Consider the following 24896-nt stretch of genomic DNA (forward strand, 5'->3'; position numbering starts at 1 on the left):
TTGATTCCGGTATGAAATGAGTGCCTTTATGCTTTGTTACAAGGAAGCACTACAGCAAACAGGGGACACCTGTAAATTGTTTTGACGTCAATATGGAGAGATACACTTGGCTTTAACTTTTCACATACGTTTCATGATGCCAATATTAAAATAAGAAAATGCTCATTTCATAATGAATGGAAATTTTCTCACGAATTTGGTATCCTCAGCAACTTTAGAGAATAAAAGGGTTTCTCTGGGAGTGTACGTAAAAAAGGAATTAATTTAAGCGAGGATATTTTGCTGTTAAGGATTTAAAAGTAAGCATAAAAAAAAAACCTTCAGTATAAAATTTTTTATTTCACCGCATTGCCATTTAAAATTCCAAGAATACAAGCAAATATCGTCCAACGTCAGAAGTAGATTCAGGGTGACCATCTTCAGTGTTTAGTGACTTTATAGTATCATGGGAAGGTTCAATTCATTAAAAAGAATAATCAAGTTTCATTTGCATAATAATCAAGATAGGCTTGGTGCACAGAATTACATTTTCACTTGGCTTATACGATTCCATTTTCTCCAACCGGAAGCTGTGTAGGATCCAGGCCCACTTTCTTCATGGACACGGCCACGTCAAACAAATAGTCGTAACACTCACACCTGGAAAAGAAAAAGCAAAGAACGGAAAGGTCTTAGTGAAAGAGAGTTCTCCAGCCCTCCCACATTTCTCCTCTCCATCAGGCTAAGCCGGCTCCTAGTGCATTGTTTTTTTCTAGATTCCAGGCCAGATTTTTCTCATTTTGCCCCCAGCATTATTAAAACATGGAAAGGAATCATTTTGAATCATGCAACCATATTACATGCATCTCAGGAAATAAAAGGGAGTTTAAAATATACTACTTACATAAATTTAAATTTTTTACTCCGTGTCACTTTTTGAAATAAATGTAGCAAATCATTATTAACTTGGGTTAGCCTTATTCTCCCTTCTAGCCTTACACTTGGGAGAAAAAGAGCTGTTTCCTTCTCCTTTGTATCAAGTGCACAGTGTCTTCGCCAAATAACAGCTTGTCCAATAAATATTTTGTAATAAATGAATACATAATGCAAATCAAGTATCTAGGAATAACAGACTTAAATTTAAATTTTTTTAAATGTTTTTATTCATTTAAAAAAAATTTTTTTTTAACGTTTATTTATTTTTGAGACAGAGAGAGACAGAGCATGAACAGGGGAGGGGCAGAGAGAGAGAGGGCGACACAGAATCTGAAACAGGCTCCAGGCTCTGAGCGGTCAGCACAGAGCCCGACGCGGGGCTCGAACTCACGGACCATGAGATCATGACCTGAGCCGAAGTCGGACGCTTAACCGACCAAACCACCCAGGCGCCCCTGTTTTTATTCATTTTTGAGACAGAGAGAGAGACAGAGCATGAGCAGGAGAGGGGCAGAGCAAAAGGGAGACACAGAATCCAAAGCAGGCTCCAGGCTCCGAGCTGTCAGCACAGAGCCCGGCACGGGGCTTGAACTCACGAACTGCGAGATCATGACCTGAGACGAAGTCGGACGCTTAACCGACTGAGCCACCCAGGCGCCCCCAGATGACTTAAATTTAAGCCACTTTGACCAATAACACACAAAAAAGTCATACTTCCTTTCAAATCATAAAACACACTTCATTCCCTCTTCACATCTGGAGTATAGTGACTTGTCCCAAATGCCCTTTGATGGATACTTACATGGTTTTGGCCTTCTCCCAGGTTTCTCCCCAGACGTACACTCCATGACGCCTGACCAGGACCGCGCAGGAGTCTGGGTATTCATTTATCGCACGAGCCATTCGTTCTTTGAGGTCTTTCTCCTCAGGTGTATTCTCAATAATGGGTACCACTAACATATCATCATACCTATGGGACAAAACAAGCCATTTTTCCCGCTAAAACAAATAAAGGTATTCATATGTAAAATTTACAATTTTTTTCACGGACCAACTAGACATTCTCTTTGTATCTGAAAGCCACTCCACGTTATGAACCAGATTTTGCATGTTATTCTGTATATCTTGCATAGAGAGCTGTATCAAAAGACGTCTTGGGAATCTGGCAGGCATTATTCTAAGTGGCAGAAATTTGTATAGGATACCAAAACCTAACAAAGAAATTATCAAGATCATACAAGTATTTCCTTGAGGCAGAGACAATCATAGTATTTTTAATAGGAGATGAGAAATGATAGATCCGAGAACCAGAAACATAGAAAGGATTAACAATTGAACTACTTATTAAGTATGGATTTTCCAAAGATACAAAACCATTTTATTTTATCTCTGCAAGACCTCAAAGTGTCTCAGGCAAATAAATACATGCGGGTGTGGTTTATAGTACTGGGTTAGCAAGAACCTTCTGGAAATAACTATTAAAGGTGTGATAGTACTTTCAGAACATTCTCAAGTCTGTGGCATTAGAACTTCTTTTACTTCCACCTGTTTTCAGTAAATACGTGTGAAAAAATCAGAATATGCATTTCCTTTCTGTTCATGTAATAATATCTACGCAAATAACTTAGATACTGGTAAAATTAAGTCTATCTCTGAGGTCATTTATACCCAGTCAAACTCGGACGTGTTTTCCCTTTTACATAAATTTCTCTTCCCTTGTTAAAGTAACATCTCCTTTTTCGCTACCTCTATAATGGCCAAACTTCACAACAACAAAAGAAGTTCTAAGTAAAGTTTTACCAAAAATTGCTACTTTAGGGCAGGTATAGGCTAAGGAGCTGTCACGTGATAAAGAGCCTGGCCAACCACTACCAGCAGCATTATGGAGATGTTTATTATTTCACTTAAGTGAAATAGAGGTAATTGAAGGATATTCTTAAATATGGAAAGAATGAATTGCTAGCCCCAAATCTTTCTTTCTTTTTTTTTTTTTTTTTTTTAATCTTTACTTATTTTTGAGAGAGAGAGAGACAGAGTGCAAGCAGGGGAGGGGCAGAGAGAGAGGGAGACAGAATCCGAAGCAGGGTCCAGGTTCTGAGCTGTCAGCCCCTGACGTGGGGCTCGAACTCACAAAATGCGAGTTGATGACCTGAGCCGAAGTCAGACGTTTAACTGACTGAGCCAGCCAGACGCCCCCCAGATCTTTCCTAATGTTGGCCAAGAGAATCACAAACATATATTTTCCTCTAGCATACACTGAAAAGTCAGACATCTTTTCCTGAGTAAAATAATATCACAGCAAAATGAGACCTGAAATTCAACCCAAGCCACCCACTTTACAGACTGAACACTATTCCTTCTGAGTCAAATGAGGAGCAGAGCCAAGATGGTCCTCTGACCTCTAAACAGTGTGCTTTTCACTCTGCCACAGGCCACCCGTGTTGCTGCCGGAAGGAAGGACAACCACACTTACATACATACGGTAACCTCCCCTGAGGAGAATTAGGTGTGTATTTGAAAGTTTTTGTTTTTCAAACTGGACTTAAAAAATACAGAGTATCAAAACCCTCCTTTGTTCCTTCGCCCAGCCTTCACTGCCCCTTCTTTTGAAAACTGGACTCTTAGGATTCTCCCCAAATTCTGAAGAAAGATCACTGCCTCCTGAGCTGTGATAATGACCCTGTTACTGACTTCCCAGCCAGGATCAGATAGAATTGCAAAAGACATTTCAAAAAGGTTTGTATTCTTTAAAATCAGAAACGTTTAAAGTGATCTATGAAGCGTGTCTGTTATGATGCATAAAAAGTGGCATGTCTTGGTTCGGGCCATTCTTTTTCTCACAGAATTCCAGAAGGCTCTCTGCTGTCCCTCTACCCGCCCTTTCACGCCTCCTTCTCACCTGCTTTTATTTCTTCACCAAAGCAACCAAACGCTGATGAAATTAATAGCACACACAATGCCTCTCCTTGGAGACCCAGAATGGAAAGGCAATGTGGGGCTATCCTTTCCTTAGTATGTACACTTCCATAATTTAAACATTTCACTTTTGTAAATAGATATTCTGCAGTGCTGAGTAATGCTGTAGGCATACAATAAATAGTAACTAAAATCAAGTCATATTGAGTTCCCGGCACACTCGTTTAAACATGTACATGGATTCTACTACGTGGATTAACAATAAGATACTGCTGTTAAGAACACTTTAGAAAAACTGGCACCCGTTTCCTCTAAGCAAGGTAAGGTAGGATCAGGCCCTCGGGCAAATTAAGCAGCTCAGGAATAAGAATGCCAGTACATTCAAATGAAATGCTTAGCTTGTACCTGAACACCGAGAACGCATTTCTTCCCATCCCTGTATTCTAGATTGGCGAACATTTTGGTGGGCTGGCGGATTCGGTTGATTTTACCTAGAAGGCCTCCATTCTATACCATCTAATGCCACTTTCCATACTGAAAAATTATAAAAATACATAGATCTACTTAATTGAAATAATCGTAAATATGAAAATATTCTAGAAATACTAACTTTGAAAAAAATTAAAAATTTGTTTTAATTTAATTTTATTTTTTTTATTTTTGAGAGCACGAGAGAGAGAGAGACAGAGCATGAGCAGGGGAGAGGCAGAGAGAGAGGGAGACACATGTCCAAAGCAGGCTCCAGGTTCTGAGCTGTCGGCACAGAGCCCGATGTGGGGCTTGAACTCATTTCTTTAATGTTAAATAAATTTTAACATTTATTTATTTTTGACAGAGAGAGAGAGAGACAGAGTGCGAGCAGGGGAGGGGCAGAGAGAGAGGGAGACATAGACTCTGAAGCAGGCTCTGGGCTCTGGGCTGACAGCCCAGAGCCCGTCACGGGTCTTGAACTCACGAATTGCAAGATCATGACCTGAGCTCAAGTCAGATGTTTAACTGACACAGGCTCCCCTAGACATACTAAATTAAATCAAGATGAAGCTTCAGTCAGGGCTGAAGCTTCCTGGAGACAAAATGAAGGTGAGGGGACCACGCTCTCAGGGTGCTTCCATACAGGAACATAATCTTTCCATCTCTATAGAAAGCTCAGCCAAGGGTTTTCCACTTAACTCTGACAAACGGTTTCATTATTCATGTTGCTAATAATTTACCAAGGCTGGGGTGGTGGTGGGGAGGAGGAAGGGTGGCGTCTGATTTGTGTCACTGAGAACAGATCTGGAAGTGTAATATTAAGTGGGGTATTACTTAACATAGATCCCACAACATCTCATTAAAGGCATAAAAAAGATCAGTAGCCTCTTTATCAAAAGACAGAAAAAATACTTTTGAAATTACTTAAGCAAAAATAGAAAAAAATACCTGTAAGACCCTCCCGAAGTACATTTCCTTATTCCTTTTATCATCTCTTGATGTGTAATTTTAAACTCTCGTCCTGGAAAGAGAAGGGTGGCCATGACAGCTGCTTTTGAGTGGGTATGAATCACTGCACCTGCTCCTGGAGGAGGGAGAAGAAAGTCACATACTCAGGGAAAACAAAATGATACCTTTAAAAATATATAATATATATGTTATATATATACTATATATCACTTATCATATATATATTATATATCACATACATTTATTTGTATATGATGATGACCTTGTCTTTCTTGGCATGGAATAATAAGTTGGCAGTAGACAGGAGGGGAGGGATGGAGGTAGGAAGAGAGAAATACTAACAGAAGCTGCAAAGCTGCAAAAAGCATTTAAACCTTATCAGCATCGGGGCAATGCACAATACACATGCTTAAGAAATAGCTTTTAGATGGTCTGAAGTGTAACTAGAATAATCATGGAGATCATAGTCCAATATTCCCATTTAATTAGGAGTTCCTCTGTGCCAGGCACTGGGCAAATCCCCATTACGTGTGATCTCTTGATCTTCAGTCCCCCACAACAACCAGAGATGTAAATTCTATCCCCCCGACTTAATGGTCAAGGAAACGGGGGTTCAGAGATGTTAAATCACTTGTCTGCGGTTCACAGATAGCAGTGGTGGCACTTGGGTTTAAACCGCGGTCATGGTGACCCTTAATCATGGAGTTAGGCTTCAGAGTGCGGGCCATGTCTCGGTGGCATCGGGGTTGCAGGGTTTTAATGGATTTACCTAAAAAAGGATTTGCATGCTATAAAATTCAGTAATGGCTATTTTTGCAATTGGAAGTTTATTTCGCTTTATGCTGGGAGAGATGTTTCATGCTGTTAGCATCTGTTCCTGAGATTTTACGCTGTCGGGAGCAGCTGACAGTGTCCGGGAACAGAACACAGCATGAGACCATGCTCAGAACAGATTTCATTCAGGGCTATAAAAAGCATGGTTGTAATGACTTTATTGCTCTGGTGTTTCAGGTATAATTTTCTATTTTCATACCGTCCTCTAGGCTCAACCTTTCCAGACTGGTTTGCTATCACAAATTCTGGGAATTGAAATAAGACTCCTACTTTTATCATATGGTACACTAAAAAAGAGAGAGAGAGAGAGAGAGAGAGAGAGACAGAGACAGCACTATTCCCACTAAAAGTAAAGGCCACAATTTTCCCTCACTTGTAATCTTACTTACCTTCTACAAGTTCCCGGGGGTAGACCTCTACACTAGAAGTAGGCATCTGATTGTAAATATAGTGTTGTCAGTCAACCTGACAATCTAGTGGAGTCATACTAGGTTGGAATTCTGGCCCCAGGACTCACTAGCTATTTATTTTAGGAAAATCTCCCAGAGCCTCTGTCCTCTCGAACACAAAATGGAGTAACAATGGGCCTTCCACGTGGGCTGATGTGAGCACTGAAAGTGTTAACATAATTAAAGTTCTTGCACACAGTAGGTGTTCGAGAAATGTTAACTACAACAATAATTACAATTATTTAGAAAACCTACTCTGTAGCAAATAGTTCTTTATGGTGAATACATTTTCTGCCTACCTCTCATTGTGTAAGCATTCATGAAAAGAGGAGTGCACTGGCTTTTTTTAAGATTCTTATGCGGCAGAGGTCCACTTATGTCCTGTTCATTGATGTCACAAACAAACATGTCTTCAGGCTGTTTGTAGAGGGGGGCAGAGAAGAAAAAAAAGGCTTATACGATATCATTTAGAAGTGTCCCCTTTCTGGTGTGTGCTAAGGATGCATGTATGCATATTTAACCCATCTTTTATTTTTTATTTTTTTTTTTTTTTAAATTTTTTTTTTTTTTTTCAACATTTTTTTTAATTTATTTTTGGGACAGAGAGAGACAGAGCATGAACAGGGGAGGGGCAGAGAGAGAGGGAGACACAGAATCGGAAACAGGCTCCAGGCTCCGAGCCATCGGCCCAGAGCCTGACGCGGGGCTCGAACTCACGGACCGCGAGATCGTGACCTGGCTGAAGTCGGACGCTTAACCGACTGCGCCACCCAGGCGCCCCTTAACCCATCTTTTAAATATTCATATAATTGTTTCTCTTCCAAAATGTTTCAGCCATTTTGAGAAATAAAAACTGTTTTCTACTGATAAAAATATTCTCAAGAGAGCTGAAGTTCTTCCTTTAGAATTTGAAGAAACAATTGATATGGAAAATTTCATATGCATGTAATGATACTTCATCAACTTAGCTTCTTGGCTTTTCCCTGTCATTTGACAACTATATTTCAGAGAAACTTTACAAAGAAATCATCATTCTAAGATGGGGGTTACAGTTTTTTCTTCATATGTCATCATAGGAGGAAGAATATAGAGTAGAATTTTCTTATCTCCTGAGAAAGGGAACTGGTACTCAGACATGTTAATCTCAGTAAGGTATATTATTCTTTTTTTTTTAAATTTTTTTTTCAACGTTTTTTATTTATTTTTGGGACAGAGAGAGACAGAGCATGAACAGGGGAGGGGCAGAGAGAGAGGGAGACACAGAATCGGAAACAGGCTCCAGGCTCCGAGCCATCAGCCCAGAGCCTGATGCGGGGCTCGAACTCACAGACCGCGAGATCGTGACCTGGCTGAAGTCGGACGCTTAACCGACTATGCCACCCAGGCGCCCCAGTAAGGTATATTATTCTTAAAGTTGAAGTAATTAAGCAGATCCACAGATTTTTCCTAGTAGTGCATGCATACTTCTGACTTGTGACTTTCATTTGCCAGGGTTTATTACAAACTACAATATAAATGTTTTATTAATGAAGGATTATGCCTTAGGAGTTAAGTGTTATGTTTAAATTTTCAGCACTCCAGCATTAATATGGAATGAGGCTTCTCAAAAATCTGAAATAAAGTTTTATAACTTAGATTGGAATAGCTTTGCTATTGTTTAATATGAGTCAGTTTGGTCCATTGAGACCATCAACGTGATCACCCTACCAGCCTGATAAAGACAGTGTTATAATGCTGCAAAATTATAATCACTTTGTAGTAGGACTTAAGATTGTGCCATTCACTTGTGCCCTCTAGAGGATGAATGACAATTCAAAAATATTAGTTGCATGGAGGTTCACCTTAAAAAAAAAATTTAATAGTTACTTAAGAAATGTTTATTGATTATTCATTTAAATTATCAATATAACCCCCCCTCAAAACTTCTTTTAAAATTAATTCCATTTCACAAAACAGTAATAGTCAAGTAGAGAGGAAAAGAGCTTTGGGGTCAAGAAGGAACCTTTAACATACCTGAATCCGTTCCTTTTGCACTCCTGAAGGAGCAATGTAGATCTCATCGCTGGTAACACAAAATGTAGAAATTGGTATGTATTTAACTCTACTGTTCTGCTTTTGAACAAAGGCAAGTGTATTCTTACAGTCCAATCATCAATATTCTTTATAAATCAAATCACACAGAAAGCTGCTTGAATTAATTAATGATGTGTGCTGTATAGAAAGAATAACAAATTACTAATGCACTGTAATTACATGACAAACGTAATGCTGGTGATGCAGTAAAATGTTGACAGTTTTCATATATATTTCTTTATTTCTGTCTACAGTGCAAAATCAATGGTAACCAGATTTTTATCTGGTTATGGGAAATAAAACAAGTCTTTGGCATCTTTAGCATGAGACTGCAGTTTATCTCATTAAATGTGGAACAGTTATTACAAAATCCAATCAGGGGAAGATATGCTCATGAGCAGATGATCTCTGTCTCGCAAGGGATCAAGTTTAATTTTAGTGCTTGAAATGCTCTGCTTATAAAACATGAAGTTCAGGGACCCCTGCTGGACACCTTATTAAATTACAGCATTAACATTAAGCTACTTTTTGGGTGGAATATATGCTTCCTATTTGAAAAGCACATCTTTCTTGTGAAACTATTTGGTAATAAAGCTGAAACAACTGTGGAAAGTTAAAAATACAGATAAAAGGCACGGTTCCATCTGGAGATGTGCCTGTTACAGAATGTTGTGCTAGGGGAGATGCTATAATGTACCATTTGTCACAAAGTACTCTCAAATTTGATTGGGAAATTAATTTCAAAATCTTCTCTAAATTCTCTCCAGCCTCAACAAAGTTCCTTTGTCTCCTTTGTCAGTTTCAGTGGCTCCCAGAAGGTAGTAAAGAGCTGCCACATACATGCGATTGAAAGAAATACCAGCACCTGAATGCTCCAGCTTCTGCCGCTGAGACACGGATGTAGGGACACTGGTTCCTGGTGAATAATGAGGATGATGGCCTATATTGAGTCAAGCCATCAATCCAGTTATTAATAAACCCATAGACTTGTAACTGACAAAAATGAAAGTTCCTTTAAGGGTCCACGGGTAAACTAAGATCTGGAAAAGAAATGTCTGGTAATGGGAGTGAAATCCAAACCACAGTAAGCTACATTCAGGTGTTTTCATGAAATAGCTCACTTAAGAGCTTTGTTGCATAAAAAAACCCACGACATAAGAAAACAGAGTGGCGTTCCTCTGGAACCAGTGGAATCAGAGGGATCATACAGTTAGAAAGAGTTCTTTGCAAATACCGGGGATCCAAAGCTTCTTTCCTTATGTAACATGGAAGAAATTCTAGACTCATGTGTGATATATAGTCAGTGGACTTGTAGGGTAAGTCTTCTTGTGTGGGGAGAAATGTATGCAGTCCTGGGAAAAGACCCAAATAAAGTTTAAAACAGCCTGTTAGTAAATACACTCCATCTACAAAGCGGGAAAATCCAGGGTATTCAGTTTATTCAAGTGATTTCGTAATCTGAATCTGTTTTTATTGCTCCCTTTGTGAACACAAAACTGATCAACTTTGGGTAATTAGAAGATGAGCTAAATATGTTTTAGAAAAAATACATATTTACATCTACAAAGAAGGAGGTACCTGGATAAAAATGTAAAGATGATAGAAACTCTATTTTATTTTTGAGAGAGAGCGTGGGGGAGGGGTAGAGGGAGAGAGAACCTTAAGCAGGTTCCATGCCCAGCACAGAGCCTGATCTCAGGACCCTGAGGTCATGACCTGAGCCAAAATCCAGAGTTGGACACTTAACTGACGAGCTGTCCAGGCGCCCCGAGAGCCTTTATTTTAGGAGGGAAATGTGCCAAAGACTAAAAGGGAAGTATTTACTTGGTGCCGTAAGCCACAAACAAAAAGCATTTTGCATCTGAAGAATTAAGTTTTGAGATTTATTTCTCGGTACTGCCTGCTCTTTCACTATTCCATAAGGAGGGAAACAAAATTCAAGAGTTCAAAATACATCTATGTTCAGTTGCGTCTATTTTTATTTACTGCCGAGCTATTTAAAAATATTTAAATCTAGGGGCACCTGGGTGGTTCGGTTGAGCGTCCAACTTTGGCTCAGGTCATGATCTCGTGGTTCCTGAGTTCAAGCCTCCCATTGGGCTCACTGCTGTAGCTCAGAGCCCGTTTTGGATCCTCTGTCCCCCTCTGTCTGCCCCTCCCATTTGTGGTCTCTCAAAAAAAAAATTTTTTTTTTAAATTTAAAATCATTATATACCTCACATATCGTGTCTACACTACAGGTTTATCAAATTTAATTTTAATAGCATGAATAGGACTGGTGTCTCTGACACGTTACAATATCACACCATGAAAACAGGAAATGCTAAATGTGAATGGTAGTCCCCCAACCTAAACACAATGGCTGCTGAGTGTCTTGGAATTGCTTCGACTACTGTCATTTTCTTGCTCTTCTATTTCCTCCTTCTGATTTAACTCTCATATGTATCTTAAGCTGTCTTTTATACACATCTTTTGGTACCACACGCAAGTAGTATGATCTAAAATGGTATCAGCCAAACCTTGGAATCAGTAAATAATTTTATATCTCCAAACATAATCTATTGGGTTTGTCCTTCATTCCAAATTTATTTGCTTTAAGCATCAAAGAAAACCAAACTTTCACCTGTAACACGAGAATAACATAGTAGATAGTTAATGATGTGGGTTTATGAAGTCATTTAAATATGAGGGAAAAAAATTCAACATTTTACTACAAATTACCCATCTTACTTTGCAAAGCACACGTTTAATAACATTCCAAACAATTCCATAAAATTGGGGCTGTTTCCACCCGTGACCCCCAGGAGGAGCTCCTCACCCATTAAGAACCTAACTAAGGACCAAACATTTTCGCTTATGACGCAATGTCCCCATAAATTGATTGTAGTGCTGTAAAAACCACTTAATTTTAAAAGGTGCCCCGTGAGTGTTTTAGGGTGACCACACACATTTTCAGTGCATGGGTTAGTAAAGTTCTTTTAGAAAGAACATAGTCTTTTATGTCTTTATGATAAATAAATTTACTTTTGAGATTTGCATTCCATTTTCACTTTGCCATTTTTTTTAATGTTTATTTGTTTTGAGACAAAGAGTGAGGGAGAGAGAGCAAGCGAGCAGGGGAGGGGCAGAGAGAGAGGGGGAAAGGGAATCCCAAGGAGGCTCCACGCTGACAGTATGGATCTCACGAACCATGAGATCATGACCTGAGCCAAAATTCAAGAGTCAAATACAACTGACAGAGCCACCCAGGTGCCCCATCACTGCCATTTATTTAAAGAGCCACTTCAAAAATGGTTATTTGAACTCAGTTTGATAGAAGTATTTTGTACATATTTGTACATACGTAAATTTCTGCATATGCAAATAAAAAGCAGTTAACTAAAGGCAATGTTTAGAATATGATTTATTACAAATATAGCTGAGAAACCAAATTATTGGGAACTCAACTAAATGGATAAATGAAACAACAGTGACAAATGTCATTATCTTAGCGACAAATGTCATTATCTTAGGACTTTGCTCTGAACAGTCAACTTGAAAGCTTTGGCAAAATAATCTGAAAACCTGCCAAATGCTGAATTGGATTGATGGAGCACTGGGTTGACAGTCAGAGAGGAGGCACGGATGGATGTGCGACGCACCATGAGGAACATGACCTTTCCAGACTGAGTGCATCCCTATACACGGGACTGTGACAGCTGGGTCCCTACTGACGTTGCCCACAGTTCAATTACTATTCCATGAGTTACTCGGTAATTTGAAGTAGATGAAATTTCACTGGCATCATCCTGTAGTGTACCGAAAAATCTCTTTTGTTCTAAGCATTCTGATTAAATTTTCCGTTCCATTCCTTTCTATGAAATGCAGCCCCCTTGGCGGTATTACTATATAGATTCGATATTATATAAATGTTATATTCATTCAATTTTGTTAAAGAAAGTGAATTAGGATAAAGAAAGAAATCAAGTTACTCAGTTTAACATTCAGCCTCCAGATAGTACTATTCCTAAAACAGTTCAGGAGAAAAAAAACATTCATCCTATTCCAGAAACACTTGAAAGAATGAGTTTCTACAACTTGTATTTTCATTACTGATAGTCACTTGTTTCTTTAACTTCTTGGAGGAAAGACACTGAACATACCTAATGAACAAGTAAAATTCTTTCTGTTTCAACCAGTCCTTCTTGTTTTATCTTCTGAGCAACAAAGACCAGCAGGTGCTATCCATGAATGATGATACATGATGCACTTAGAAAGGCATAATGTCGTCTTTTGATTTAATAAAATGTAATTTTTAGTACTTTTGATGGTTCGTAATCTGTGTTTAAGTGACTTTAAAATACGTATCTGAACCCTTGAAACAAATCCTGCTTACCTAGAAAGGACCCTTTTTTTTTTTTAATTTAATTTTTAATTTTTTTAAATTTACGTCCAAATTAGTTAGTATATATATAGTGCAACAGTGATTTCAGGAGTAGATTCCTTAGTGCCCCTTACCCGTTTAGCCCATCCCCCCTCCCACAATCCCTCCAGTAACCCTCTGTTTGTTCTCCGTGTTTATGAGTCTCTTATGTTTTGTCCTCCTCTCTGTTTTTATATTATTTTTGTTTCCCTTCCCTTATGTTCATCTGTTTTGTCTCTTAAAGTCCTCATATGAGTGAAGTCATATGATATTTGTCTTTCTCGGACTGACTAATTTCACTTAGCATAATACCCTCCAGTTCCATCCACGTAGTTGCAAATGGCAAGATTTCATTCTTTTTGTTTGCCGAGTAATACTCTATTTTGTGTGTATATATATATATATATACACACAAAATATATATATATATATATACACGCACCACATTTTCTTTATCCATTCATCCATCGATGGACATTTGGGCTCTTTCCATACTTTGGCTATTGTTGATAGTGCTGCTATAAACATGGGGGTGCATGTGTCCCTTCGAAACAGCACACCTGTATTCCTTGGATAAATGCCTAGTAGTGTAATTGCTGGGTCGTAGGGTAGTTCTAGTTTTAGTTTTTTGAGGAACCTCCATACTGTTTTCCAGAGTGGCTGCACCAGCTTGCATTCCCAAGAAGGGACCCTTTCTAATTCCAGACATAGAAACATACTTGGCAGTGTGTAATTTAACTTTGGGACTCCAAAGACCGAGGACCAAATTATTCTGTTTAGAAATTGTGATTCTTAAATCCTTAGGTATTTATTGTATGTACAACTTCTACACACTTGTCATTCAGTTACGCAAATACTCATTTCTCCATTTAGAAACTAGATACTTTCACTATCACATAAAACTGAGTACCAGTTGTTCTTTGTACATAACACGTATTAGGCTCTTCATGGGCTACTTACGTGGAGAATTCTCAGAAATGACATCAGGCAGAAACTTACCCATGTTTCAAGCTAATTCCTCCTCCAGTCCCGGTGACCCAGCCCAAGTGGTAAAACTGTTTGCAAAGCTCTGGGATCAGGTATCTTGGATGTTCCTTGTCCTTAAAAAAAACATAAGGATTTTTCAAACAGACATTATATTATTGGGTGACTTTTCTAGCTGACATCTTTGCTAAGAAGCCAAGAAAATCTACTATAGAGAGGGTACCATGGGGGAGAAAACTATTACAAAACATACTTTGTTTTTTAAAGTTTTTATAAAACTTCTTTTTTTAATGTTTATTTTTGAAGGAGAGAGAGACAGAGTGTGAGCTGGGGAGGGGCAGAAGAGAGGGAGACACAGAATCCAAAGCAGGCTCCATGCTCTGAGCTGTCAGCACAGAGCCCGATCGATGTGGGGCTCGAACCCACGAGTTATGAGGTCATGACGTGAGCTGAAGTCAGACACTTAACTGACTGAGCCACTCAGGTGCCCCCATAATTTGTTTTTGATGTTTAGAAAGTGGATCTATGTTATTTGGCAACCTGGAATTATACAGGATAGGGCCATGTAGTCCAACACTATGGAATAGGCTATGAGAACAAGGTGGGGAAATGCCCAGTATATAATGCAAAGCATCTACTGCAATGGCTGAAATAAAATAGAATTTAGTGCTGAAAGGAACATGTTTTGGTCTGTCCAGCAAATTTCATTACACAAAACATCTTATTCAGTTAAGTCATGATATACATATGACAGCTATTTGTTCATATTCTGTGTTGGTCTGATTTTATTTTTATTCTAAAACGTCTTTTTTCCATAGTGATTACATTGTTTTTGCTTATTACAAAATCAATATATACTCACTATGGAATATAAAGTCAAGAAAAAAACATAGAAAGGACTCACTCAGAAGCAATCACAAGTAATACTTTCTGGGCCCATTTGTATGAAGATATGTGTGTATAGGAACAAATGTATATATGCTGGGATGAACATAGAGCTTTTATTCATGTATTTTTATTTAAGTATAATTGACATATAGCATTATATTAGTTTCAAGTGGATAACATAAAGAGTAGGTATCTGTATATATTGTAAGTGATCAGCACAATAAATCTAGTTAAAGTAAGAGCTTATTTTTATTAAGTCTAATGTTTACTTCTTTAGGAATAAAAAAATATGATGTTTCCCCATTTTTTAAAGTTAAAGTTAATAAAACCCAAAACAATAATGAAAAATGCAATGAATTCCATTTCTGGCAGTATGAAATCTAACTTTTACCTTGAAAACAACTGAAAATGTTGAGTAATTTTTTCTTCCTGAATAAAGTTTAAAACAAAATTTCAAATTAAATTGCTGAGCTAGCAAAAAAGTAAAGAAGGCTTCACAGTGGCCATAAAAGAAACCAGGGTGGAGGCTCCTGGGTGGCTCAGTCAGTTAAGCATCCAACTCTTGATTTCGGCTCAGGTCACGATCTCATGATTCGTGAAATTGAGCCCCACATTGGGCTGTGTACTGACAGCGGGGAGCCTGCCTGGGATTCTCTCTCCCCTCTTTGCCCCTCTCCTGCTTGTGCAAGCTCACTCTCTCTCTCAAAATAAATAAACATCAAAAAAAAAAAAAAGTTGTTAAAAAAAAAAGAAACCAGAGTGAGTCTACCCCAGAGGGAAGCTCTGAAGCCATTTCCCTGAAGGTATTTGCAGATCTCTGGTGAGCTTGACCTTCAATTTTGATAGCTATGCAAGCTGTCAGAAACACGAAATAAACCCTAGGGTGTGCTCAGAATGGGGTGCCTAATAGAAAATCCCTCCATAGGCTTGAAACCAGATAAGAGGTTATACCCCCCAGGTAAGGGTAAACAAGAAATAGACCCTCTGTGCACAAAAGCACAGCTGGGAAGCTTGCCTGTATAAATCTTGGCACTGGATAAAGGGGAGAAATACCTTTGGGCCCAGAGAGGGCTGACTTTTGAGCACACCAAATTTTTAGCTACTTCACTGGCTTTCTGAAATTATAGTGTTTTCCCCAATTCACTGTTAATATTTTACATACACTTTGTATTTTATCATAAATAATAGTTTGATGGAGTAGACTTCAAAATGTAAAATTAAGAACATGGGAATGTTAAAATTTTTTAAAGTTGTGATTCAACACAGGCTTAGGAGTTAACGGACATAAAGTCAAACCTTCGTTACGCTATTTATTGCTTATATGACTACGGGTTTCGGTTTACTAATCTACAAAATGAGAATATTATGAGGATTAAAAAGAGATACAGTGCTACAGGCTTCCAGGTATGGAGTGAGTAAGTTTTTTTAAAAATGAGAAAAAAAATGGAGATAAAGCATCCAGGACAATGTGTGACAATGTTAGTTTCCCTCCCATTTTTTTCGATGTTATATTAGTTTTTTCAATGTACAATAAACTCTGACAATTTAGGCAATGCTCGCCACAGTAAATGCAGTTACCATCTGTCACCATACAGTGTTATTACATTATTGACTATATTCCCTATGCTGTACTTTTCATCCCTATGACTTATTTATTTTATAATTGGAAGTTTTACCTCCCTCCCATTTAAAGTGTTAAAAATTCTGGAATTAAAACTAATAATAAAGCTGTGTTGGTTTTCCTTATATCTGTCCCTACAAAATCTAGCCAGAATTATCCATGCCTTGTATAATTTGCCATTTTCTTTTTTAGTGATACAAGTGATATTTTAATTATATATTAAAGAACAGATAAGGAGAAAACTCCTAGTTTTCCAATCCTTAAAACCATCCATTTGCATAGGAAGTTGCAAACAATATAGAAAATAGTCTGTTATTATGGGTCTCCCCTTTCCCTTTTGTCTTCCAGTCCTGAGTTATTGTAGCAACTAGCCAGCTTCATACTACAGTGATAACCATGATAAGGCAGTTCCTGTTAATAAAGTTTCATTCATTTGTTCATACCCACAAAATTTCAATTTTAGGAAATTGTAGCAGTGGGAACTAACATATATTTGGTAAAAATGCAATCATCTAAATTGTTCAGAATGGTAAGAAAGTAAGTATCAGAATGTATATTTCACTAAGAATTGACAAGAAGCTTAGTTAATATTATTTCTCCCCTGAATGTCAGTAATATTACTTATCTGTTACTATTATGTCTGGGTTTGTAAGAATTTGGAAGACATAACTGAAGATAGATTGCAATCAACTTCTGACAGTAGAGGTCCTATAGTGTGAGGGAGAAACATTTAACAGTATTTTGTATACAGCAAAAACATTAAAGGCTAAAAAGTTTTTGAAGCAATACTTAATTTTTCTGATTTTTCAGTCCCGTTATTTTATGGAAATCAGTTTCACTGTCACTGAAATACTTGCTCACAGCCAACAAGGATTCTACTCCCCTCCCCCACCTTTTCTTTCAATTGAAGCATAAGAGAGGTACTGCTTGGACAGAGGTTTGCCTGGGGGACTCTCAAAACAAATATAAAATAAACACATGTCAAATATATTATTTAACCCATCAGCTAGTGAGGGAACCAGAAACATGATACTGCTGTGTCCAAAGAGAAGGCAAAACATCACCCATATAAGTAATTAGGAATTCTGGATTTATAAATGAGGAAAAACTGGACAATATCCACCAGGCAGCAACCAACTGAATGTCCAGAATGCAGCCTGCATTTCTAGGGTCAGTAATCATCTGCATTACTGTCAGGATTCTACAATTACAGAGTTGCACAATAGCTCAAAGATAGCCCATGACACCTAGTGATCTTTTCTGCTCATTTCAGTCTTTCAAAATTCTTGACACTGGCCCAAGGGAGGGACTGGATTCAGACACGGCCAAGTTGTCGGCATTTTTTCAGTCTCTGGGCTTTGTTTCTCTCTGCACATCTCATTCTCCTCTCCGTGCGTACTGGCTTTCTTTGCAACTTTACCTCCACTGACCCTATTTCTCCCTTCCACTTTCACCACACTTACAAACTCTTTTTCACACCAGTTAGGCACTGACTGGAAGAAATGAGAAGGCGTGGAGGCTTGCTTCAGCTTTGACCCCCAACTAGCTGAATGCCCTAAGGCAAGTCCGTGACCCTTTCTGGGTATCAGTTTCCTTATGCTAATAATCTGGATCAGTGATTTCCAGACTTCTGATTTTTAAAACCAGAGTTCGCAGGGGCGCCGGGGTGGCTCAGTCGGTTGAGAGTCCGACTTTGGCTCCGTCACGGTCTCACCGTTTGTGGGTTCGAGCCTCACATCAGGCTCTGTGCTGACAGCTCAGAGCCTGGAGCCTGATTTGGATTGTGTCTCCCTTTCTCTCTGTCACTCCCTGACTCACGCCCTGTCTTTCTCTGTCTCTCAAAAATAAATAAACGTTAAAAAAAAATTTTTTTTAAACCAGGGTTTGTTGTTGCTGTTGTAGTTTAAATTTTAGGGACTGACATAAGGTTGCCAAGTTATAACGGTAATTACATTTAACCATCTACTATCACCTTTTTCAAAAAAGAAAGTATATTTTAAATTTTTATTTAATTTTTTTTAAGTTTATTTATTTTGAGAGAGACAGGGTGTGAGTGGAGGAGGGGCAGAGAGAGAAAGAGGGAGAGAGAGAATCCCAAGCAGGCTCCGCAATGCCAGCACAGAGCCCGATGCAGTGCTTGAACTCATGAAACCAACAGATCATAACCTGAGCTGAAACCAAGAGTTGGACACTTAACCAACTGAGCCACCCAGGCGACGCCCAAAAAGTACATTTTTAACATAAAGAAAAGAGTAGAAAGGTTCATCTCAAAATAAAAGGTTGTCCTTTAAACTGAATGTGTTAATTTTGTGAAATTCACTTTTTGATTGTCCTTATTTTCTTATTTTGCAACAGTTGAGTAAAAACTCTTTCAAGGACTCATTTGGGGAGGAATAATGTTATCTGTCCCTATTTGGTCTCCTTGCCTACAATTTCTCCTTTCTCTCCCTCTTCTCTAGCTTACCCTCCTCTCTCCCATGAGCACTAAAAGAATATACTGCTTTGATCACTGCACCCCATCCCTCCAATCACTTAATGCTCAGGTGCACCTCCTTGGTCTGTTATTTAAGTCCTTCTGCTTTCTTGCCCCAATTTTACTTTTCGCCCATTTTCTTTCAGTCCATTTTGATACAAATCTCTCAGTTCTATTCAACTTAGTTGTAGTCAGCCTCCAGGATGGCTCTTTGTGATCTCTGCCTCCTGGTATTCACACCCCGCGGTGTAGGCCCTTCTCACATGGTACTAGGGCTGCGTGGCCAACGGACTACAGTAGGACAGGGGAAGTGACAGCGTGTCACTTCTGAGATTAGGATATAAGACACTATGGCTTCTGTCTTGGTTGCTCTCTGGGGGAGCAAGCCAGCGGCTACATGGAGAGGGTACTCAGCCTACACAGAAGGCTGTGTGGTGAAGAATTGGAGGTGTATGGACAATAATCAGTGAGAAATGGAGGCCCGCCAACGACACTGCAGCGTGCCTGCAGCTCCAGCTGCAATCAGGCCTCGAGATGACAGTAGCTCCAGGGGACAGTTTGTCTGCCACCTTAGGAGAGACCCTGAGCCAGAACCTTGAGCCAAACTCCCCTAGACTCCTAATCCTCAAACTCTGCGAGACAGTCAGTGTTTGGGTTTTAAGCCCAAGTTTTGGGGTGCTTGCTATGGAGAGCACTAGTTAACTAAGACATATTTTCTTTCTAACCAAGTGCGTCTTTTTTTTTCTTTGCACTGTTATTGCTCGTGTTATTGCTAATTTTCAATTATTGCGACTCTAGCTGTCAGGCTCCTGCTTATCAGCGTTAACACCAGGCCCCCTATCGCTTCCCCTGTGATTCCTTCTGCCATCATCCCAGCAGGAAGTGATCGCTCCTTCCTCTAATCCCATGCCACAGCATTTGCTCTATGTACCTGTCCTTTCGGTTTTTATTATAGAGCCTTCTCATTCATTCATTTGGCAAACTTCTGCAGGCCCTGAAGAAATGAATAGGAGGAAGATAAAACCCTTGCCCTCAAGAAGCTTACAATCTAATATAGAAGTTATGAAAGGACAAAGCAATACATAATACAGGGCAGTCCAAGGAAGCCACTTACCGGTGGGAGGAAGAAGCTAGTGGTGGGAGGGAGCAGGAGTCTGGCAAAGCTTCAGAGGAGGGAAGGGTGAGTCAAGTCTCAGTGAAGGATGGTGGGAGTATGCCAAGCATTTCCTGGCAATTCAGCCACTAACACTTGACAAAGTCCCTGCCCTAAAGAAATTTGCATTCTGGGGGTAGTTTTAAAAGAGCAAAGAGAGGAATAAATTATAATAAGTAGGAAGAAGGAGGGGCGCCTGGGTGGCTCAGTCTGTTGAGCGTCCAACTTTGGCTCAGGTTGGGATCTCCACTCTGAGTTCAAGCCCCCGCGTCGGGCTCTGTGCTGACAGCTCAGAGTCTGGAGCCTGCTTCAGATTCTAGGTCTCCCTCTCTCTCTGCCCCTCCTCCACTCATGCTCTCTGTCAAAAATATATAAACATTAAAAAAATATATTTTTTTAAATAAGTAGGAAGAAGGAAACAAACAACTTAAGAGAAACGTAGCAGAGATTGATTTTTTTTTAATTTTTTTTTTAACGTTTATTTATTTTTGAGACAGAGAGAGACAGAGCATGAATGGGGGAGGGGCAGAGAGAGAGGGAGACACAGAATGGGAAGCAGGCTCCAGGCTCCGAGCCATCAGCCCAGGGCTCGAACTCACGGACCGTGAGATCGTGACCTGAGCTGAAGTCGGATGCTTAACCGACTGAGCCACCCAGGCGCCCCGAGATTGATTTTGAATAAGGTGGTTAAGGAAAGCCTCTCTGAGCACTTGACAATCTAAAGCCAGAATGTGAAAAACAAACAAACCAGTGTATAATAAATGAATGTGCTTGCACATACAAGGTTTGTCTGGGGTGCGGCAAGCACTCCAGGCAGAGAAGACAGCAGATGTAAAGGCCCTGGAGTGAGACAGTGCTTAACACATTTGATGGAAAGAAGGCCAGGTGGCCGGAGCAGAGTGTTGACAAGGAAAGTGCTGAGAGAGGCGGATGAACTTGCAGGGGCCAGGTCACACAGGGCCTTGGAAGCCATGCTGATGAGAACAGTCTGGCCGAGAGGGGGCGGATTCACAGTAAGACAGGGAGAGGGACAGGAACAACTTCTGAATGTGAGAGGGGAGGCAGATCCCGTGCACAAGAGGAGAGATTGGGCTTCCGCCATCTTGAAAAATGAGAAGATGGGTTCCCGTTTCAGCAGGTCGCTAGGTTTTGTGCTAGGAAGGCAAGTAAGTTCATAGCCGGTGTCTTCTATTTTCTTAAGTATAAACAAAGCCATCAGCTGAGGAACGATGTGGGGGCGGGGTATGAGAGGCTTGAAAAGATAATAAAAGGTATAAACTAGTCCTCTCAGGGAGTGGGACAGTAAAGTACCGGGGAAACATGGGATGGTTGTTGGGCAGTGTTAAGGGTCAATTTGGGGTTGAAATCTTGAATATGAAGTGAGGCCGCTCAGTGCAGTTATGTAATTTTCTCTAGGAATGCAGCTCGGTGCAATCACAAAAACGATGGGTTCACTTTGGGTTTTTGCTAGGCCAACTATCTTTGTAAATTAGGTCAACCTTAAGTACGAATTGTTTTAATAGGTTGGGTGTGGAAGCCAGATCTTAGTGGGTTAAGAAGTGAATAGAACTTAGAGGCAGAGAATTCTAAAGACTCTTTCAATAGTGTGGCTATGAAGGGCCAGATGGGGAAACCGAAGGGAAAACTGGTTAATAACAGAGTTTTAGCATGTAAAGGAAACTCGGAAATAACCAGTTTTCCTTTCATGCTAAAAGGTAAAATTAGGGAATGGGGAGAGATTAGCACCACAGGAAAGCAAAAGCCTAATAGGTCAATCTTTATGGAGACACAGCAGCTGGAATTAGACCAGGGAAATATTTATCTTAGGAGGAAGAAGAAAAGTAAGGAAGATATGCAATAATACGATTAATGACAAACATAGTTAATATTTGTTGAATACTTATTTTATGCCAGGTAGTATTCTCAAAGCTTATATATACAACTTAATCCTTATAATAGCTATATTATGCTAAGAAAGATTGAGGCACTTGGGTGGCTTAGTTGGTTGGAGGTCCAATTCTTGATTTTGACTCAGGTCATGATGCCAGGTTTGTGGGATTCAGTCCCCGTGGAGCCTGCTTCATATTCTGTCTCCCTCTCTCTGTCTGTCCCTCCCCCATTCACTTGCTCTCTCTCTCTAAAAAAAAAAAAAAAAGAAAAAAGAAAAAAAAGATTAATGCATCCAAAACTGCCCACGTGGCAACTGGCAGAACCAATTTTCGCTGGCAAATTCTAGATGTCTTGTTCTTAATCTTAACATTATAATGTAGGTGGGAACAGGAAGAAATCGAAGTTAAGATGTTCACAACTAACAGCTTCATTTTCTTTGTGTTTCTGGAGGCGAAGTCACCTTCAAAGCAGGTTTGGGGGAAAGAATGAGAGGAGATGGTGAGGTCTGAGGATAGTCACTTCAGGTAATGTGAAGGGAAGCTCCTGGGGGAGGGGGGGGGGGCTCCCAGGAGGTGTCCAGGAGCCAGCTGCAGTAGGACACAATGATATTTGTAGAGACACAAATGTGTGTAGTTGAGGGACACTCCCTCAAAGCCCATCCCTTGGGGGTCTGCGTGGGAGGCATTTAAGTAAAGGCAATTAATTATTTGTAATCCAGTATGATAGATCCTATGATGGGGGCTACACAGAGAGAAGTGTCGGAGTAAAAAAAGAAAAGTCCTTCACCCCAAAAAGGTGTGAGGTGAAGGGGCAGTGGTGGAGCAGGGAAGGGTATGGCCATGGGAATGTGTTGCTAGAGTGGAGGGGAGGGGTAAAGATGTACAGAACTGATGAGGTCAAGGGAAGGGTATTGAAAGGCCTTGTGTTATAATAACAGCAAAGAACAAGTATTTATTCAGGGTTGACATATATAGGACACTATGATATGTAAGGTAAAATTAAAAAATAGAAGTAGTTCTTGGTTTATTTCCCAGCTAAGCTTAGCTGCCTACAAAGTAGGGAACATGCTCTTGATATATACCTACCAGGATAGTGCTTTGCCCAATAAACACTGTGAATTAAGATCACATCTCCTACATTAAGAAAAGTCCTATATCAGAGCTTACGAACTGGTGGCTCACGGACCGAATGAAGCTTACTGGAAGTGGTTTATTTAAGTGCATATGCAAATCTGTTGTGGGTAGGGGAGCTCTGTAACCTGGCAAGCACATTTAGGTGGTACTCACTAGTCAGCTCAACCCAGATCCCATGAAGGAATACAAGCTCCATGCCATCAGATGTACCAAAGTTTTAACAGAAGCCTGAAGTGTTCTGCATTTTGAAAGGTTGGCTGATATTTCTTATGAACAATGTGAAGCAAACACAGCTGTTGGCCCAGCTGTCTGTTGGCCACGTTTGGTTTGAGAGGTCTTGTTTATTCTCAGATCCCTTGAAAAAGGCTCTCTTTGATGCTCCTTTAGATAATATTTCACCAAGATTCACTTACTGTTGGCATGAACACACATGCTATTGAAACATCTTAGAGATTCTGCCGTTTCCACGCACGCCTGCCTAGCTATCTGACCTGTATCCCAACATCTTCCCCCTTTCTATCCAATTTTTCCTGTCCAGCATTCCATCCTCACAGTTGTCTTTGCTAAGCTGTCTTTGCTTAGCTTTTGCTAAGCTGTGGGAGTATTCCCACAAGATTGACAAGTATTTCGCAATAAGATCTCCCACGTTACGACTTTTTTAACTGGGACCTTCAGTCAGTCCTCAGAAAGAACAGGAGGAATAGGGGGCTAATTTTAGGGGGCTATCCCTGCCTCTTAAGCAGGGGTTCTCTCATTGTATTGGTAATTGTTTACTCCTCTAGTTTTCCTCCAGACCGCAGGCCATTTGTCTTAATCCTCGCTGTATCCCTGGGCACACAGGTATTCCATAAAGCTGTTGGGGTGTATACCCAGTGAATGAAAAGCAGATGCAGCCCGAGGGTGGATTTTCCTTTGACTTCTGCTCAAGGATGATCATCCCATAATCACTCTAAACTGAGGCAGGCCGAGAGGGAAAGTGGGGGCTACTGAAGCACAGCCTCGGTTTGGCCACCGTCTCCCGAGCGCCTACTGCCTGCCAAACGTCGGGCTGATTGCCAGGGCGCAGAAAATAAGCTCGAGGGCAGTCTTAGCTCCATTTCCACTCCAGTGCCTCCTGTTGCCTCGTTTGCCCTGTATTCCCGGTAAGTTGTTTCAAAACACACTCAAGATGCGCAGCGCTCTCCTCCGTTATTTTCCCTTTTTCAGCGTTTGGCGCCCAGCGCCCGTCATCGGGAGCCCAGCCTCGGGAACAGCGACTGCCGTGGCCTCGAATCGGCCTGCGGAGCCAGGGCGGCGGGTAGCGGGGGTGGCGTCCACACCGGTACCAGGCCCCCCAGGTCGGCGCCCCGCTCCCGCCGCCGCACGCCACCTGTGCCTCAAGTCCGGGCAAACAGGGCACCCGCGGCCCCGCCCCTACCTTAGCGCCGCAGCGCTGCGAGCAGCAGTCTCCCTCCGGAGCGTGACAGCCCGACATGGCCCTGATGAGGGGAACCCACGGCCTCCTATCTTTGAGCGGCTTCGGGACCGAGGTTGGTCTGGGCTAAGAGCAGCCTGTGGCGTGACCACCGCCGCAATCGGGCGGCGCTGAGGGCAGCTCGGGGGCGGGTCCAAAAGGCGGAAGGCGGGTCTTGGAGGGCCTCGCGGACAGGAGATCCAGAGGCGAGGCCTCCGGGCTGAGGGGCGGGGCCAACGAGGTTGGAGGCGGGACTAGGAGAACCTCTTGAT

General features: G+C 40.6%; 1 protein-coding gene across 1 annotated transcript; it reads right to left on the reverse strand.

The window, feature by feature from the left end:
• Nucleotides 1–319: 319 nt before the first annotated feature.
• Nucleotides 320–24766, reverse strand: APIP (APAF1 interacting protein). The gene is made up of 7 exons (XM_058688614.1): nt 24589–24766; nt 14029–14129; nt 8568–8616; nt 6854–6971; nt 5251–5386; nt 1718–1885; nt 320–639 (listed from the first exon to the last, which is right to left on the reverse strand). Exons 1-7 carry the CDS (start codon nt 24643–24645, stop codon nt 540–542), a joined length of 729 nt encoding a protein of 242 aa, XP_058544597.1. The 5' UTR covers nt 24646–24766; the 3' UTR covers nt 320–539.
• Between the last annotated feature and the right edge of the window lie 130 nt (nt 24767–24896).

This window comes from Neofelis nebulosa, chromosome 10, assembly GCF_028018385.1.
Source record: "Neofelis nebulosa isolate mNeoNeb1 chromosome 10, mNeoNeb1.pri, whole genome shotgun sequence".
NCBI lineage: Eukaryota > Metazoa > Chordata > Mammalia > Carnivora > Felidae > Neofelis > Neofelis nebulosa.